The sequence below is a fragment of the Sinocyclocheilus grahami genome, unplaced genomic scaffold (assembly GCF_001515645.1).
Source record: "Sinocyclocheilus grahami isolate Dianchi unplaced genomic scaffold, SAMN03320097.WGS_v1.1 scaffold110.1, whole genome shotgun sequence".
Lineage (NCBI taxonomy): Eukaryota > Metazoa > Chordata > Actinopteri > Cypriniformes > Cyprinidae > Sinocyclocheilus > Sinocyclocheilus grahami.
Window position 1 is genome coordinate 1,894,448 of NW_015505289.1, and position 19,138 is coordinate 1,913,585.

Genomic DNA, 19,138 nt, shown 5'->3' on the forward strand with positions numbered 1-19,138 from the left:
AAAAGGTCAACTCTTCTTGGGTTCCTGTACCTGCTCCTGCTGTTTGATTCTGGCAGTCATCTGGCTGATCTCCTCCGAGCGCTCCTTGTCTCTGGTCTCCAGCTCACGGAGCTTCTTCTTCAGTTCAGGGATGGAGTTGGAGGTGAGGTGGAGAGGGACGCTCAGGTCACGGATCTGAGCACACAGTTCCTCCTTCTGCTGCTGCAGGTGCGTGACCTCCACCTGACTCTCCTGAAACACACAAACATAATCATACACACATCACGTAAACGTAAATACACAAACCAACAACCGAACATGCAGGAGCAAAAACACACACACAAGACAAACATCACACACACAAAATCATACAAACATCAAGACAAATAACACACATAAACATGCATGCTTATACAAACACATACATGCACAAACAATTACACAAAAAAAACACAAAACATTAATAAACAAATTCAAAAGCAAGTACACATAAAATGTACAAACACACAATAATGCACACAAATCACATACAGACATATAAAAAGACACAAACACAAAAATACACAACAAATATCCATACACAAACCAGCACAAATGCAAAAACATACACAAAACAATCATAAACACAAAAACAAATACACACATATTGCAAAAACGCACAACAATCACAGATGCAGACACATACACATACACAAAAATATATACAACGACAAAAAACTTGTCGCAAACTTATGCAACTGCATAAAACAAACACAAACGCTTACATATACACACAGATGTACAGAATTAATGCAAAAAACAAAAAACAAACTCAAAAGCAAAAACACACACACACAACAATGCACCAAAAAAAACAATCACAGACACATAAACATACCGTGATCACCACACAGTCACAAACACATAAAAATACACACCACAACGAAAAACAAACACACACAAAAATGAAAAAACTAATTCACATATGCACACAAACACACATTTACACAAACAAGCACAAATGCATAAACGCACAAAACAATCAAACACACACACAAAAGCAAATACCAAAAAATAAAAAATAAACATTGTACAAACACACAACAATGAACAAAAAACATAGATACATACAAAAGAAACAAACACGCACATGCACATACACACATGCAAACACAATTATACAAATAATCACAAATGCATGAAGTTGACACACAAAAGCAAATGCACACACAATGATGCACAAAAAACAATCACAGACACATAACCATACACAAACACATACATATAAAAATGTATACAAACATAAACAAGCATATAAACAAACACACACAACAGCAAATACACACAAAAATTGCACACACACACACACACACAAAATGCACACACAAAAAAAACAATTACAATCACAAACACATTGTATTAAAATACACGAATGCATAATGCAGATATAAATGTGTGCACATGTATTTCCCTCTGACCTTTGTATTTCAGAGTAAAAACTCATTCATTTATTTTCCTATAATGACACTGTAAAGTTATATAATCCGATAAACTTAAAGCAGAACTTTTCTCCTCTGCATATTTGGGATCTCTGGGGACTCGTTCAGTTTACCGACAGAGGACACCCGGAGTTCACGGGCACGATTGCAGATGGTGGACACTTGATCTTTGACCTCGGCCCTTACCTTGAGCGTCTTGCGAAGGGTGAATATCTCGGCACCGAGGGTGGTATTCTCTTGGATGGCTCTCTCCTTCTGCTCCCTCTCATTATCAGCCTGCTCAAGCACCTGGGTTAGTTCGCTGTCAAACCTACACACACACACACAGACACACATACACACACACGGACACAGACCAGACAGAGTGCTTGAGAATGCATTTTCAAGAAACCAGATAGCGTGACGCTGAATATTAATGAATCATAAGCAAAGGAGACAGACCTCCTCTGTTTCCTCTCCAGCTCATGAGTGCGGCCCTGCAGGCTGTCAGTCAGCACGCGGGTGTCCTGAAGGTCAGAGGTCAACCGCCGGCAGTGGCGTTTTAGCTCAGTCACTGAACGTTTAGATTGATCAAGCTGAGACTGCAGTTCCTGGACCTGCCACAAGGGGGAGATAGAGCCAAAGATCATCAGGAAGGGACCTTGTGCAGCCCACTGGACATGACAGGGTTATTCAGTGCAGTGCACATGATAATAATAAATAATAACAAACATGTCATTATCTGCAGAACAAATCAAACAGGATTGTTCATATAAGGACTTGGTCAGTAAATAGCATACAGTGGGGCTAGTCGTCAGAAGGACTACATCTCAGTAACTATATGCTTTTCAGTCCAGTTTCATAAAAGCTTGTGTTCTCTTAATAGTGGTTTAGCCTTGAATTAGAATATTGTTTTGTGAATTAATAATAATAGAAATGCTATATATATCGATCTAATTAAAAAATTTCTTAAATTATGCTTTTTTATCTATATAATATAAATGTATTATATAATACATATTATAACTGTAGAATATATTACATTTAAAAAAAAGTTTGTACATTTTGTATTTTACATTTTTGTTGTTTCAGGAACTGAAATTTTATCATTTTATAATTATGAAGCCTTTATATCCTATAATGCACATTAAATTACTGATATGTTCTGAAGACAGCTTTTTAACTGTAGATAATTCATAATTAAAAAACTAAAAATTATATTCTTTTGAAATCAATGTCAATAAACAACAGGTTCCCACTGTGAAAGTGTACCTTATATTGTGTGACAACATGCCCCACTACATGTTAAATGAGCGAGCTGTATCTTTGTCCTGGGCAATAATGGGAGATATTTATTTATTTATTTGTGTGTTTGTTTGATTGATTTTTTTTATTGTGAAGGCTTCTGTTTGTTTTGTTGTATATACAAAATCAGACTTTAGTGCTATTTTAGTAATATTTAAATAATACTATATTGATCATTTTGAATTAGCTTTTATTTTTATATTTTCAGTTTTCATTTCAATTTAAGTTTTAGTCATTTTGTTGTGCTTTTGTCATTTTTATAATTCTTTTTTTTTTTTTAGCTTTATTTTTATTTCAGGTTCGGTCCTTTTAGTTCTTTAACTAAATTATTTATGTTAGTTCCCAAAGCAATATTTCTCATTTTCATTTTTTTTCAAGTTCAAGTTTTCATTTAATATTTTTATTTTAACTTCATTTCAATTATCAAAAACAATTTTTTAACTGTTGTAGTTAACTTTAACAACAAAAACTAAGAAATATGTATGAAAACTAAAAGAAACCTTGACAAACACTATAAGGTGCCTCTTTGAGGTCATAATTAATGTAATAATTAATATTAATACCTTAGTATCCAGCAGCTGACGGGCCTCTTTCTCACTCTCAAGTCTTTCCTCCGTCTGCCGCAGACGCCTGCGCAGGAACTCCACCTCCGTCTGCGCGCATTCCAGCTGCAGCTGCAGCTCACTTTCTGCGTGCACATGCAGAATTCACACACACCCACGCAAACAGTCATATCTTTCTTCACCAGCATGTTTGATTGCATCTACACGGAAGCCTGTCTTACCTGTCGCCACTCCGCTGAGAGCTTCTTTATTCTTGACTTTCTGTTTTTCTTCCTCTAACTGCCTCTCGAGGGCCTCAAAAGTCACTTTACTCTGGTCCACACGACTCTGAGACAGAGCACAGAATAAACACACGGGCGTGACTCCCACAATTCAACAGGAGACACAGCAGTGAGGCATTTGAGACAATATTGCAGGCTATGTTTGGAAAAGCATACTAATCATACTGTTTCTGCATTATATAGTATGTGGACAATATGCTAATTTTCTATATGCATGGGATACATTACCTACAGTACGTCATTTGCTGAAACGTGCCGTATACAATCAGAACATGCTGTGAGGAATACTGTGCATTGCTTCCACTTGACCTTACATTTCTAGTGTGATAAATGAACGTGTAATTTTTCAACCAGCCACAATTTTTTAAGATTAATCTCTTTCTCAACTCATTATTTATTTGGACTGTCAAGAGAAAAGGTCTTTGTACACAGAAGTGATTTTAGAATACAAAATAACTTATGAAAGATGCTAACTGGATGCCATTTGCTGAATTAAACATGCAACCTGATGAGGTCATGTGACAATATACAGTAGAATATTACTGTTTAAAATGTAACTTACGTTTCACTTATAATTTTTTTATGATAGTAGGCACATATTTAATTTGAAGCAAAGTGGCTGTAATCGAAATAGCATATTTTTATCTGCAGAAATATTATGAGTTGTTAATTATACAAGTTGTTAATTTTGCCTTTTTCCCTACGGTTATTGGTAAGTCAGGTTGGGCCAGGGCTATTATAGTTAAAACAAATTAAAATCACAAAAAACATTTTTGTTCATTGAAATAACAAAGTTTAACTGAATTAATATAATATATATATATATATATATATATATATATATATATACACAGAATTTTCTATATTACTGCATAATACCCAAAACATAATCAGATTTTCACACAAGTCCTGAAAATAGACAAAGATAACCCAATCAAACAAATGAGGCAAAAATATTATTTTTCATTTATTTATTGAGAATAAGTATCCAGATATCTGGGCAGTGCAAAAGTATGTGAATCTCTAGGATCAGCAGTTAATTTGAAGGTGAAATTAAGAGTCCATCTGTTCAGAGGTGTTTTCATTCAGTGAAATGACTATCAGGTGTCAGTGTGTGCCCTGTTTTATTTAAAGAACAGGGATCTATCAAAGTCTGATCATGTTCGTGGAAGTGAATCATGGCACGAACAAAGGAGATCTCTGAGGACCTTAGAAAAAAGAGTTGTTGTTGCTCATCAGGTTAGAAAAGGTTACAAAACCATCTCTAAAGAGTTTGGACTCCACAAATCCACAGTCAGACAGATGTACAAATGGAGGAAATTCAAGACCATTGTTACCCTCCCCAGAAGCGGTCCACCAACAAAGATAACTCCAAAAGCAAGAGTTGTCATGAGTCCACCATCAGGAGAACACTGAACAACCATGGTGTGCATGATAGAGTTGCAAGGAGAAAGTCACTGCTCTCCAAAAAGAACATTGCTGCCCGTCTGCAGTTTGCTAAAGATCATGTGGACAAGCCAGAGGGCTACTGGAGAAATGTTTAGTGGACGGATGAGACCAAAATATAACTTTTTGGTTTAAATGAGCAGCGTTATGTTTGGAGAAAAGAACACACTGCATTCAAGCATAACAACCTTATCCCATCTGTGAAACATGGTGGTTGTATTATGATTTGGGCCTGTTTTGCTGCATCTGGGCAAGGACAGCTTGCCATAATTGATGGAACAATGAATTCTGAATTATACCAGCAAATTCTAAAGGAAAATGTCAGGACATCTGTCCATGAACTGAATCTCAAGAGAAAGTGGGCCATGCAGCAAGACAACAACCCCAAGAACATAAGTCGTTTTACCAAAGAATGGTTAAAGAAGAACAATGTTAATGTTTTGGAATGACAGAGTAAAAGTCTGGACCTTAATCCAATTGTAATGTTGTGGAAGGAGCTGAAGCAAGCAGTTCATAGGAGGAAACCCACCAACATCACAGAGTTGAAGTGGTTCTGTACTGACGAAGGGGCTAGAATTCCTACAAGCCGATCAGCAGTTACAAGAAACATTTACCTGCAGTTATTGCTACAAAAGGGGGTCAGACCAGATACTGAAAGCAAAGATTCACAATTTCACATACTTTTGCACCGCACAGATATGGAACACTGGATCATTTTTCTCAATAAATAAAGGGTAAAGAAAATATTTTTGTCTCATTTGTTTGTTTGGGTTCTCTTTGTCTATTTTCAGGACTTGACCAATTTTGATTATGTTTTGAGTCACATTTAGGCAGAAATATAGACAATTCTATAGGGTTCACAAACTTTCAAGCAGCACTGTATATACAGTGGGTACGGAAAGTAGTCAGACCCCCTTAAATTTTTCACTCTTTGTTATTTTGCAGCCATTTGCTAAAATCATTTAAGTTAATTTTTTTCCTCATTAATGTACACACAGCACCCCATATTGACAGAAAAACACAGAATTGTTGACATTTTTGCAGATTTATTAAAAAAGAAAAACTGAAATATCACATGGTCCTAAGTATTCAGACCCTTTGCTCAGTATTTAGTAGAAGCACCCTTTTGATCGAATACAGCCATGAGTCTTTTTGGGAAAGATGCAACAAGTTTTTCATATATATATAAAACTCCAACTAAAATTAAAATGCAAACATAAAATGTAAAAAAAAACTATAATAGTATTTTAATTATACTAAAATAGCACTGGCTTGTGAACATGGCATTGTGGGATACAGTATTTTATGCAGTATACTGTATTAGCATACATATACAGTATATATATGTATGTATATGTGTGTATGTATATATATATATACATATATACGTGTACATATATATATATATATATATATACACACACAATTTATATATACGTAAAATTTGCTTACTGTGTAAACATACAGTAATGCAATACTAATATGAGTAATATGACATTCTGAATATTGCCTTTATAACACATTCCCACAAGACTGGATAGTTTGTGATTAAATTTGACCAATTAGAAACAGAGATACGGAGACAGATGATGGGTGGGCTGTACCTGCAGTTCCTTGTTCTCTTTGGCGAGACGCAGTCTCTCCGTGCGCTCAGTATCTAGAGCTTGACTCATGGCCTCCCCTCTGAACCGCTCATCACTTAATTCAGATACAACAGCCGTAACCTGCACACGCACACACACGCACACACACACCATTATCTGTCAATGTCTCAGCAGAAGAGCTGTTCATTCATCAGCAGCAGTCATATGACAGAGATTAGCACTTCATGAGCCGATCCCAATCGAGTTTGTGTTAATACGCTTTCACTGATGAGAATTCATAACCAGACTCCATCCATCACTGTGAACACCGACTGATAAAAAAATTTTAGATTTCTGATCTGACAGTATCATTTCATATGTGGCTCAGGGGGCACGGCACAAACACATACCTTGGTCTCCAGGTTGTCTGCAGTCTGACGCAGCTCATTTCGTTCTTTCTCTGACTTTTCCAGACGTCTCCTCAGAGTAGTGATCTCATCCTGAACAACAGAATGTGATACAATTATAATGGAGTGAAACAAATCTGATAAACAAAACGGACAGATAGATACAGACAGACAGATAGATACAGACAGACAGACAGACAGACAGACAGACAGATGACAGACAGACAGACAGATAGATACAGACAGATGGCAGACAGACAGACGATATACAGTATAGACAGACAGACAGACAAACGATAGATAGATAGATAGATAGATAGATAGATAGATAGATAGATAGATAGATAGATAGATAGATAGATAGATAGATAGATAGATAGATAGATAGATAGATAGATAAATAGATAAATAGATAGATAGATAGATACACAAATATCATTGTACAGATGATTACTGGATAACTCAATGATTTAGTGGTTTAAATGTTATGTATAGTATGAACATGTCCTTTGTGAATGGGTCAGTACCTCTTTGGATCTGAGTCGCTGGTCATCCATGTTGACGTCCAGCAGGGGACGCACTCTGCACAGCAGCTTCCACCAGCTCCAGTGGGCCACTGCAGTGAGGACTCGCACATTTCTCTGAATACAGCTCACTGCCATCTGCTGAACCTGATCCCAGATCAGCACTCACATTAGATGCTGCATCAGACCCACACTGACACAACTATACACAAGACTGTAGCACTATTAAAGTCAACTACTAAAGTCCATTAAAAGCTATATTTTACACTATTCCAAGAATTACATTTTTTCCCCTGAAGTTAATCAGAGATAATTGCAGCAGAAATGTCATAATTTTGTTTGATTGTCCATTTTACTTCCCCTCGATGAACACTGGGTCATTACAAAGAGGAACACAGTCATCTCTGAGCACCTATCCTCAGATCTATAAACAGAGGACAAAAGAGACTCACCTTCATGCGGCGGTATTTCTGGCGGCCCATATGACCCAGACAGGATGCTTGAAGCTGCACCAGCCAGCCGCTCAACAACTGATCTCTCTGCTGATCTAAAGACCTCAGGACACCACGCTTCATAAACACCTTCATAAACACACACATCAGAGAGAGAATGGCCTGAAAACTTCAGAAGTGTTATTTCCAACAATGATAGACAGAACTACATAATGATTGACCGATAGATAGATCGACAGACAGACAGACAGACAGACAGACAGACAGATAGATAGATAGATAGATCGACAGACAGACAGAACGACAGATTACTAGATAGATAGATAGACAGACAGACAGACAGACGGAGAGACAGAGAGACAGACAGGCAGACAGACAGACAGATAGACAAATAGATAGATAGATAGATAGATAGACAGATAGACCAATAGATAGATAGATAGAACGACAGAGAAAAGACAGACAGAACGACAGATTACTAGATAGACAGACAGACAGACAGACAGACAGACAGATAGACAGATGAGAAAAGACAGACATAACGACAGATCACTAGATAGATAGACAGACAGACAGACAGACAGACAGAGAGAGAGAGAGAGAGAGAGAGAGAGAGAGAGAGAGAGAGAGAGAGAGAGAGAGAGAGAGAGAGAGAGAGAGAGAGAGAGAGAGAGAGAGAGAGAGAGAGAGAGAGAGAGAGAGAGAGAGAGAGAGAGAGAGAGAGAGAGAGAGAGAGAGAGAGAGAGAGAGAGAGAGAGAGAGAGAGAGAGAGAGAGAGAGAGAGAGAGAGAGAGAGAGAGAGAGAGAGAGAGAGAGAGAGAGAGAGAGAGAGAGAGAGAGAGAGAGAGAGAGAGAGAGAGAGAGAGAGAGAGAGAGAGAGAGAGAGAGAGAGAGAGAGAGAGAGAGAGAGAGAGAGAGAGAGAGAGAGAGAGAGAGAGAGAGAGAGAGAGAGAGAGAGAGAGAGAGAGAGAGAGAGAGAGAGAGAGAGAGAGAGAGAGAGAGAGAGAGAGAGAGAGAGAGAGAGAGAGAGAGAGAGAGAGAGAGAGAGAGAGAGAGAGAGAGAGAGAGAGAGAGAGAGAGAGAGAGAGAGAGAGAGAGAGAGAGAGAGAGAGAGAGAGAGAGAGAGAGAGAGAGAGAGAGAGAGAGAGAGAGAGAGAGAGAGAGAGAGAGAGAGAGAGAGAGAGAGAGAGAGAGAGAGAGAGAGAGAGAGAGAGAGAGAGAGAGAGAGAGAGAGAGAGAGAGAGAGAGAGAGAGAGAGAGAGAGAGAGAGAGAGAGAGAGAGAGAGAGAGAGAGAGAGAGAGAGAGAGAGAGAGAGAGAGAGAGAGAGAGAGAGAGAGAGAGAGACAGACAGACAGACAGACAGACAGATAGATAGATAGATAGATAGATAGATAGATAGATAGATGACTCTGGCTCACCCTGCTCGCTCCTAAAACAATGCTTTTCTTGTCCAAATCCAAATCAATCAATAATTCCTCCACAGCCTGATATAAAGGGATGTAAACACAAACAGACAGAGCTCAAGCCCACTTTTGGAACAGCAGCTCCCTGAATCAATGAGGGCTATTCGAGCAAAAACCGGCTAATCAATAAACAGGTTAATAAACAGGGAAATAAATATTGTCATCATTTGACATCATTAAAAATAAATGACATTTTAACAGAGGGTAATGAGGCACGTGTGTGCCATGGGATTCAGGACGTCCAGACCTTCCTCTCGTCAGGGGTAATGAAGACAGAACCATATCGTTTCATTATGGGAGCAGAGAGGGCCTGAAAACGACAGCGGAAATCACCCAGGGACATGTGCTCAGGGTAGCCTGCAAGACACAGAGACAGAGCTTGCCGTCTTTGAAAGGACATTTGGTAATTGACAATACAAAATGGGACCTGATTTTGTTTTTTAAAAGGAGAACTGCTTCATATGTTCAGTATGTTTGAGATGCAGTATACAAGCTGAGGAATCATGTCTGTACCACAAGTGGTTAAAATCTCTAATCTTAAAGGAACAGTTCACACTAAAAAATGAAAATTTGCTGAAAATGTATTCGCCCTCAGGCTATCCAAGATGTAGAGGAGTTTGTTTCTTCATCAGAACAAATGTGGAAAAATTTAGCATTACATCATTTGCTCAGCAATGGATCCTCTGCAGTGAATGGGTGCCGTCAGAATGAGAGTCCAAACTGCTGATAAAAACATCACAATAATCCACAAGTAATCCACACCACTCCAGTCCATCAGTTAACATCTTGTGAAGTGAAAATCTGTGTGTTTGTAAGAAACAAATTCATCAAGATGTTTTTAACTTCAAACCATTATGGAGTCCATAATCTATAATATTGGTTTCTTTAGTGAAAAGTTGTCTTGTCTGAATCAGGAGAGAAATATGCATAGCTCAAGCACTGTTTAGCAAAAGCGAAAACCAAGTTGCAATACAGTTTTAAACAAATACGTCGGTGGATTTTGATGCAAGGGGACAACAGTGGATAGACTTTTTCACTGGAGGAAGACTCATATTTTTTATGGACTTTTATTTTTACCAAAAGCGAAACTTTAAAGTAAAAAATGCTTTAATGATGGATTTGTTTCTTACAAACACTCAGCTTTTCACTACATGTTAATTGCTGGACTAGAGTGGTGTGGATTATTGTGATGTTTTTATCAGCTGTTTGGACTCTCATTCTGACGGCACCCATTCACTGCAGAGGATCCATTGGTGAGCAAGTGATGTAATGTTACATTTCTCCAAATCTGTTCTGATGAAGAAACATACTCATCTACATCTTGGATGACCTGAGAGTGAGTAACTTTTCAGCACATTTTCATTTTTGGGTGAATTATTGCATGAAGTTTCACAAACAGAAATAGAGATACTTGCAACTAATTTGCTTTAATGAAGTACAACAGAAGTCATTAGAGTCCCATACATGATAAGAAACAAACATACATGAGAGTGTGTGTGAGTGTGAGTGTGAGTGTGAGTGTGTGTGTGTGTGTGTGTGTGTGTGTGTGTGTGTGTCCGACCTGTTCTGTACAGCTGCAGTGCCGGCAGCAGGTGTGTGGAGTGCAGCTGTACACGCAGTGCTGGGACATCAAAGCCACAGCCATCTGTCTTAGCACTCAAACACTGCAGGAAGACAGGCCGCGCTCGCCGTATCAGATTCAGCAGAGCATCCTGCTCAGAGAGAGAGACAGTCACGGAAATTGTGAAGAGGATTTACAGACAAAAAGCAGATGGAAACAGCTTCATAACAGCTCATTTGTTTCTCACCGCCTGCAGTTTGACGGCAATGCACTGGGAATGTCTCCTGAGGGCCGCCATCCCGCCGCTCAGAGTCTTCCGCAACGTGCCGGACCTCTCCAGTGAGCGCTGAGAGCCGCCCTCCACACCACCCAAACCCCGGCACAGAGGAGGCATGGATGCCCGCGGACTGAACAGGGCCTTCACCGCTCCACTGAGAAGAGGAACAAGTGAAAGAAGAAAACAGAGAATTAGGGAGCTTTCACTCTCAAGATTTTAGCATCAACCCACATCCGTTTGACTTCATAGTTTGGTTTGTTTTTAATTGGTTGAGAATGGGTTTTCCTCACCAGTGAGGTTTACAAATGGTATGAAAGACTATTTGGTAGACACGAACTACAGTATTAATGATATACATTTTATATACAGATATTACTGTCATCTCTTCATTATTACATCAATAAAAATGCCAAAAAAAGCATGTGGTGCCATGAAAAAAAAAACAGATATGGCATTTCTAGACACAGATTAAAGGCACAGCAAAATGGCAATATTAATAAAATTCAAATCCAAATTTACATTTATCCCTGTCCAGTTTACAACTAGTATGAAAGAGCACTGATGTGTTTTGTACAAATAACCTACAAGAGAACTCAAACGTACTGTAAAACTCATTAACATTAATAAAACGCTGATTTCCTGTTATCTCTCTATTATTATAATCCATAAAAGTGCCCCAAAAAATTATGGTGCCATGAAAAACAACAGGTATATGGCATTGCTGGATATAATTTAGAGAACAAATATCAAAATTTTAGTTATACAGTAAATATCCTTTATTGAATTTTTATTTCAATTTAAAACATATTTTAAACAAAGATTAAACAACTGAATTTGTTATCTCTAGATATAGTTTTCAGATCAAATAGCAAAATGGCAGAAGTTATAAATATGGGTGGTAATTTTTTTTTATTTAATGAAATGTAAAGCAATGCAATGTAATTTAATGTTATTTAATTTAAGCAATTTTTCTAAGGACACTTTCATACTAGAGCTTTTCCTCAAGCAAACATTTCAATACTGAACCTTGCAAATTTAAATGTGAAAAAACGTTTGCTTTATATTAGTTAAAAATATAGGCAGTAATATGTATGCTATTTCATTTTAGAATTTTATTTTAATTAAAAAAATTGTTTTTTATTTAAATTATACAATTAAATTATAAAATTAGTTTTAAGTTTATTTGCACTCCAGTGTGGTTTACAGCTGTTATGAAAGCAATCTGGCATGGTCTCTACACATAAACTACAACAGTATTAATAATGTAAAAGTTGTGTATTAAATTTCTCATTGCTGCATGTCTACATAGTAACTGCCTTTAGTGAGCAGTTTGGATTTTTTTCATCGCTTACTATGCATTTTTAGTAAAACAAAAAAAAGAGCAAAAATGAAAACCAAATAAGAACCTTTTCTAAAAGTTGTCAACACCAAGCTAATGGAAGCCCTCATACTGATGCTGGCTGTCTTCACACTTGTCTTTATTGCGGCACGTTTGCATCATCAGCATGAACACCATTGTGAGTACTAGCAGCAGATGTTTATCCCTGTTGCTAGGTAAACAGTTCAGGAGGACAAGAAACCAGTTTCACTGTGTTATTGAATTTGATTTAGCACCAAAACTTAACACACACACAGCACTTGCGTAAGTCTGCTGTAGACATGTGCAAAAGATGTGTAGAATGTGAGATGCTTTCCAACAGCAATTTATTCAGTGACAAGCAGCTATGACAAATGCATTATACTATATTAAATGAGATATGGAATTGAATTCATTAATATGTCTTCTGTGAGCGGATGGACTATTGTCATACTAATTCACATGAACCAAATCAAATCAAATAACATAAAATAAAATATTTCAGCCATAATTAACATCTATTTCCTTATATATTGTGTAATATACAGTATATATGAATGTCCCAGAGTTCACACGAACAAAACATATAGAATATTTTAATAATACTCATCAATAATATCAAATTATAAATAACTTCCCAAATAACATTAACATTTTATTTTCATTTGCATTTGCAAGATTCAATATTCTGAATTTTATTTGAGGATAAGCTCTTGTGCATTGAGGAAAAGCTTAACGGTGCATAAAAATAAAAAAATAAAATAAATAAAAATAATAAATAAAATAAAATACCCACCCATTTTTTTTAACATGTACATGTATTTCCTTGTGTTTTATTGCCATTTTAGCTATTTGTTCTATAAGCTATTTCTAAATACTATACCTGCTATTTTTCTTGGCACCTTTATTAATATAAAATTGGAGAGATGAATGAACATTTTAATATTACAATGAATATTTGAGTAAAATCAAATCATTAATTACTTCAACAATTTCTTTCATTTTAATTGGCAAACTTCAATATTCAGAATTTTATTTAAGGAAAATCTGTCATCCATACTGCAGTGCAAAAGTCTGTGATCATCTGTATTCTCTTACATTGAGGAGTTCTGCAGCAGGGAACTGGCATTTAGGACAGACGGGTTGCTCTGGACCTGACCGAACCAGCCTGAGAGATCATAGCGCACTGGATCTGAACCCATCAGGTGAGCGATCTCACACTGCAGAGGCTGCTCGCACTGGCGCACTGAGAATCAAGCAAGCAGAAAGATGAGACCTGAGGAAACATCTCAAAAAACATGAAAACAGCAGGTCAGGATCAGGCTGGAGCACCTGTGCCGCTGAAGTACTGACACACTCTTTCCAGAACTGTGCTCTCGGTGGAACCGGGAGTGACCATCTCTTCATCCAGGACCCACAGGAGACCTCGAGAGTCACCTTCTGGTCCTCGAACCTGAGAACGCACACAGACACACGCTGTGAAACCACATGCGTGACTGCCGTGTGGAAGAAGCATGTTGAGGATGAGTGAGTGATACCTGCAGTCCAGGCTGGTCAACAGCACACACCACCTCTGACGGGCTCGTCTCAGGGGCTCTGAAATCTACAGGTACTCCCTCCTGTGAAAATTCATCAGAACGTTAATAATGATCTCAAATGATTTATAAGCATTATTAAAATTTTCTCTTTTTTTTCACCTCTCCATTATTATTTCAAATGAAAAAGCCAAAAAGTAAAAATTTATATGTGTTGTCATGAAAAATAACAAGCATGGCATTTTTGGACATAATTTATTGACTATATAGAAAAATGGCAGTAAACATACAGAAACAGAAGTTATACAGTAAATATGGATAGGAAAGTTAGATTACATATTCAATATTTTTTTGAGGTGGCGCCATGAAAAATAACAGGTATGGCATTTTTAGACATAATTTATTGAACAAATGGCAGTATATATATATATATATATATATATATATATATATATATATATATATATATATATATATATATAAAAAAAAAAAAAAAATATATATATATATATATATATTTTTTTATTATATATATATACAAAAAAATAGAAGTTATAAATATGCATAGGAATGTAATTTTTTAATTTGATATATTATTTTTAAATTAAATTCAAATTTAATCAGCAAGGTTCATATTAATATTAAATATCTGTTTTAGGTTGTCAATAACAAATTTTCAATATTTGTTTGAGATTGACTTAAGACATTTTTAGGTATAGTTTATTGGTCAAATAAAATGGCAGTAAAACACAGAAATGATAAATATTACTTTATTTAATACATTATTTCATATATGATTTTTAAAAATGAAACGAAATTCCATTCAATTTTAATTCAATCAGCAAGGTTCATATTCATATGCAATATTTGTAACACTAGAACAGCAGTTTCTAACATATCTCCGTAGTGGTTGGAGACGGTGTGGTACCCGTGTGTATCGCTCCAGCGTGTCTGTGAATGTGTGGTTGAAGTAATGCTCCAGCAGTCTCTCCTGTAAGTAGTTGTGACAGAGCTCAGAGAAGCCGGCGGCTCGGTCATCCCTGCTGTGTCTGGGGTTCCTCAGGCCCGGTGTGTCCACTACAATCACAGAGGCCAGCGTCAGCTGCTGAGAGTGCAGCGCTCTGGAGAGAGAACAAGAGAAAGGCTGGGAAACACTGCTATATCACTTTAGAGAAATATAACTGTCACCAAACAGTGTGTATTTACCTGTTGATGAGAAACACAATAGTGGTGAAGAGTTCCTCATAGAGACCAGCCGCCATCCCTTCCACACACTGAGCAGCACTCAGTTTTGGACCTGAAACACACGCATAGTTGACATATTTTCCCATTTAGGACATCCTCAAATAGAGGATGTGTATGATTTTGCTAAGTTCTGGTGCCATTTTTGCAAATCAAGATTTTTTGTTTTTAAAAGATGTCTCTTATGTTCACCAAGACTGCATTTATTTAATCAAAAATACTATAAAAACAGTAATATTGTGAAATATTATTACAATTTAAAATAACAGTTTTCTATTTGGATATATTTTAAAATGTAATTTACTCCTGTGATGCAAAGCTGAATTTTCAGCATCATTTCTCCAGTCTTCGGTGTCTCAATATGTTTGTGCAAACAGTGATATTCTACTAAATAAATGCTAAGAAAGAAAAGATTTAAAAAAATAAATCATTATTTTCTTCAGCAAAGATGCATTAGATTGATCAAAAGCGACAGTAAAGACATTTTTAACATTACAAAAGATTTCTATTTCAACTGTCCTGAAAAGCAGTTCTTTTAAATTGTAATATATTTCACAATATTACTGTTTTACTGCATTTTTGATAAAATAAACGCAGCCTTGGTGAACATAAGAGACTTACTCCAAAACATGAAAAACTCTTACCAACCTCAAACTTTTGAACAGTAGTGTATGGCAGAATGAGAAATAAATATTATTTAGATATTAAATAACAGATATAAATAAATATCCATTTACATAATTTGGTTTATATTATAAAACAGAAACAACATGTCTCAGAAATGTTTTTGGTTATAACTTGGTTATAAAGATTTAATATGTGGCTCTCAGAAATATTTGTTTCTAACTGATCACCTGGATGGTCATTCTGTGGTCAAATATATTTTTACAATGAGGCTAAACTGCTTAACAGTCACAGTCCTCATCAACTGAATAATAAAAACTTTATAAAAACTCAAACAAACAATATTTCATTTATTTGATTTCCAGGATGCTATCTCTAGTTCCTCTCTACACAGTTTATCTCAGATCTTCTCAGATTCTGGTGGGTTGAACAGAGTTCAGTGTGTGTTTCTGACCGTTCTCTGGCTCCTCTGCGGCGCGGCGCTCTCTGACACCTCCGGAGGCTCTCTGCAGTAACTGCCTCAGGTGGTGTTTGAAGACGGCAGTGTGGAGTTCCTCTCCCTCACAACCCAGGATGGCACTGGCCGTCTGCGCGCTGTCAAAACTCATAAACTGCTTACGGCCCACTGAAGCCGTACAAGAAAGGAAAAACAGAGAGTAAAGGCTCACCTAATACTTTTTTGCTTGACAAAATACAGCCGTAAGTCTAGTTCTGATTTACCCTTGCATGTTCCTGCGACGCCGAGATGGTATATTCCTGCCAAAACATGCCAAATGGCCTTCTGCTCATCCGCTGAGAATCCTAAAGTATTCATGGCGGCCAGTAGCTTCCCAAAACCCACTGAAGCTCTCTGCTTCTCATCCACCTGAAGTGAAGGATGAAAAACTACATTTATTAAAACTTATTAAAGAAAAGTTCAAGTCAGAACACACATCTGCAAGACACTTTGAGCCTTGGTGCTCATTCGGGAAACAAAGGTTCAAGCCCAGTCTGTCTCATTTCTGTCCGATTATATCAATAATAGTGCCAAAAACGAAAAACAAGTTATACATTTTTACGTTAGTATACTGTATTATATGCAGATAACGTTGGATATAGTTGAGATTTGCTATACTGTAAATATTGCTTCATGTTAGTATACTGTATGTATGTGGATAAAATTGGAAGTACTATATATCCAACTTTTAATATATTGTTGGGCAATAATGTAAACAATTACAATTTTTAATTTAATTAAAAACATTCATTTATTAATACTAATAAAAATAACTATTTTATTTAGCACCTTTGAAAGTAACTTTCAATTTAATTTAATTTACATTTAATAATTTAATTTAAACTTAAAATTGTATTAACTTTTTAATTAAATTTTTGTTACTTTATTTAATTTTTTTGTATTTAATCTAAAATTAAATTAATTTATGCTTTTTTCCTTTTTATTGAATGGAATTGTGGGTAGATGTGGAGAGAACAGGATCAGGATGTTGCAAGCTAGACTTAAACGTGTTTTCCCACATGAGCACCAAAGCTCAACATGTCAGAGCAGATGCACTAATCATGTTAGTTTAGCAATCATGACTTTTTTTTCTCACACTTTATTATTATTATTGCTTTTTAAAAACAGTTCATACCTTGGTTGGGCATGAAATTCCAAATGAGTTGTGTTCCTTTAACTGGTGCAGCTGCAGTTCAGTCCTGTGATTACAGAGCAAGACAGTTACACTCAAATTTAAACAGGAAATGACATCAGACAAGATCTTGCCCCCTCGAGCTCTCTGGAGCTTTTGTTTTAAGGCAAAGCTATGAAAAGAGCAGGCGTTCTGCCAAAGCGGCGTTCGCTGAAGAGCCTGTGCATGCCTCTGAGGGGAAACGAGTCCAAAAACAAACCCATAACAATAGGGTAAATGATCTGGGGTTTAATGACGGGTAACTTTGTGTTTGGCGTCTAATGATGCTGCAGTCAGGCTTGTTAGGACAGAAGCCAGGAACAGGGTTTGTACACATTTTTACCAATAAAGACTTTTCCATGACTTTTGAGACAATATTCATGACCTAATATTCCATTATTTTACAATAAGAATAAAAATCTGTTCAAATTTATCATAGCATATGTTAACTAAAACATTAACGCTACTTGTTTGCTTTCTATTTGTTTTAATAATAAGTACAAGCTGCAACTGTGCCAGACGTTACTCCACAGAACATATTAGCACATATCATCACACTGAATATTGTAATTTATTTAACCAATATTATCAGTTCAACTCAGAACCTTCATTTCATTTTGGAAACTGTTTCAGTCTAACAGTAGTATTCAGGTACAAACATATACAAAAATTGAATAAATTAAAATTATGAGTAAAATTATGCAAACTATGCAATATAACTTTCTGGGTTTATTTATTTTTCCCAAGGAATGGAAATTGCTGTTTTAAAATGCCATGACTTTTCTAGGTTTTTCATGACCGTACAAACCCTGCAGGAAGTCAGAAAAAGGCTTCACAATACAAGAAGCAAATGCTACTGAGTTTGACCACAGAGAGCTCCAGGGATCGAACTGACCTCATGTCTGTGCTGAGGCCTGCGAGCATCTGGGAGAACACCAGGAAGTTACTCTCTCCCTCCGGCCTCTGACACACCCTCCATTTCTCCAGCAGCATGGTCTGAAACAGAGAGAGAAAACATTAGATAGATGGATGGACAGACAGACAGATAAACAGACAAACAGAAAGACAAGCAGAAAAACAGACAGACATAAGTGCAGATGAATATGTGGATAAACAGACAGAAAGACAGACAGACAGACAGACAGGGAGACGATAGTTAGATAGATAGATAGATAGATAGATAGATAGATAGATAGATAGATAGATAGATAGATAGATAGATAGATAGATAGATAGATAGATAGATAGATAGAGACAGACAGACAGGGAGACGATAGACAGAGAGACAGACAGACAGACAGACAGACAGACAGACAGACAGACAGACAGACAGATAGATAGATAGATAGATAGATAGATAGATAGATAGATAGATAGATAGATAGATAGATAGATAGATAGATAGATAGATAGA

General features: G+C 36.6%; 1 protein-coding gene across 1 annotated transcript in view; it reads right to left on the minus strand.

The window, feature by feature from the left end:
• The window catches only part of LOC107589013 (unconventional myosin-XVIIIb-like), a 44,360-nt gene that overhangs the window by 16,963 nt on the left and 8,259 nt on the right, over positions 1-19,138 (minus strand). The window contains exons 6-27 of the mRNA XM_016277309.1: positions 18,620-18,720; positions 17,689-17,752; positions 16,778-16,922; positions 16,512-16,682; positions 15,398-15,488; positions 15,120-15,312; positions 14,195-14,275; positions 13,989-14,109; positions 13,755-13,902; positions 11,270-11,453; positions 11,023-11,173; positions 9,709-9,818; positions 9,417-9,482; positions 7,998-8,126; positions 7,549-7,692; positions 7,025-7,114; positions 6,636-6,755; positions 3,526-3,631; positions 3,305-3,429; positions 1,899-2,053; positions 1,644-1,767; positions 31-231 (exon numbers count right to left, since the gene is read on the minus strand). Of these exons, the coding sequence (XP_016132795.1) occupies positions 31-231; positions 1,644-1,767; positions 1,899-2,053; positions 3,305-3,429; positions 3,526-3,631; positions 6,636-6,755; positions 7,025-7,114; positions 7,549-7,692; positions 7,998-8,126; positions 9,417-9,482; positions 9,709-9,818; positions 11,023-11,173; positions 11,270-11,453; positions 13,755-13,902; positions 13,989-14,109; positions 14,195-14,275; positions 15,120-15,312; positions 15,398-15,488; positions 16,512-16,682; positions 16,778-16,922; positions 17,689-17,752; positions 18,620-18,720 (2,820 nt within the window). The remainder of the gene's footprint in view (positions 1-30; positions 232-1,643; positions 1,768-1,898; positions 2,054-3,304; positions 3,430-3,525; positions 3,632-6,635; positions 6,756-7,024; positions 7,115-7,548; positions 7,693-7,997; positions 8,127-9,416; positions 9,483-9,708; positions 9,819-11,022; positions 11,174-11,269; positions 11,454-13,754; positions 13,903-13,988; positions 14,110-14,194; positions 14,276-15,119; positions 15,313-15,397; positions 15,489-16,511; positions 16,683-16,777; positions 16,923-17,688; positions 17,753-18,619; positions 18,721-19,138) is intronic.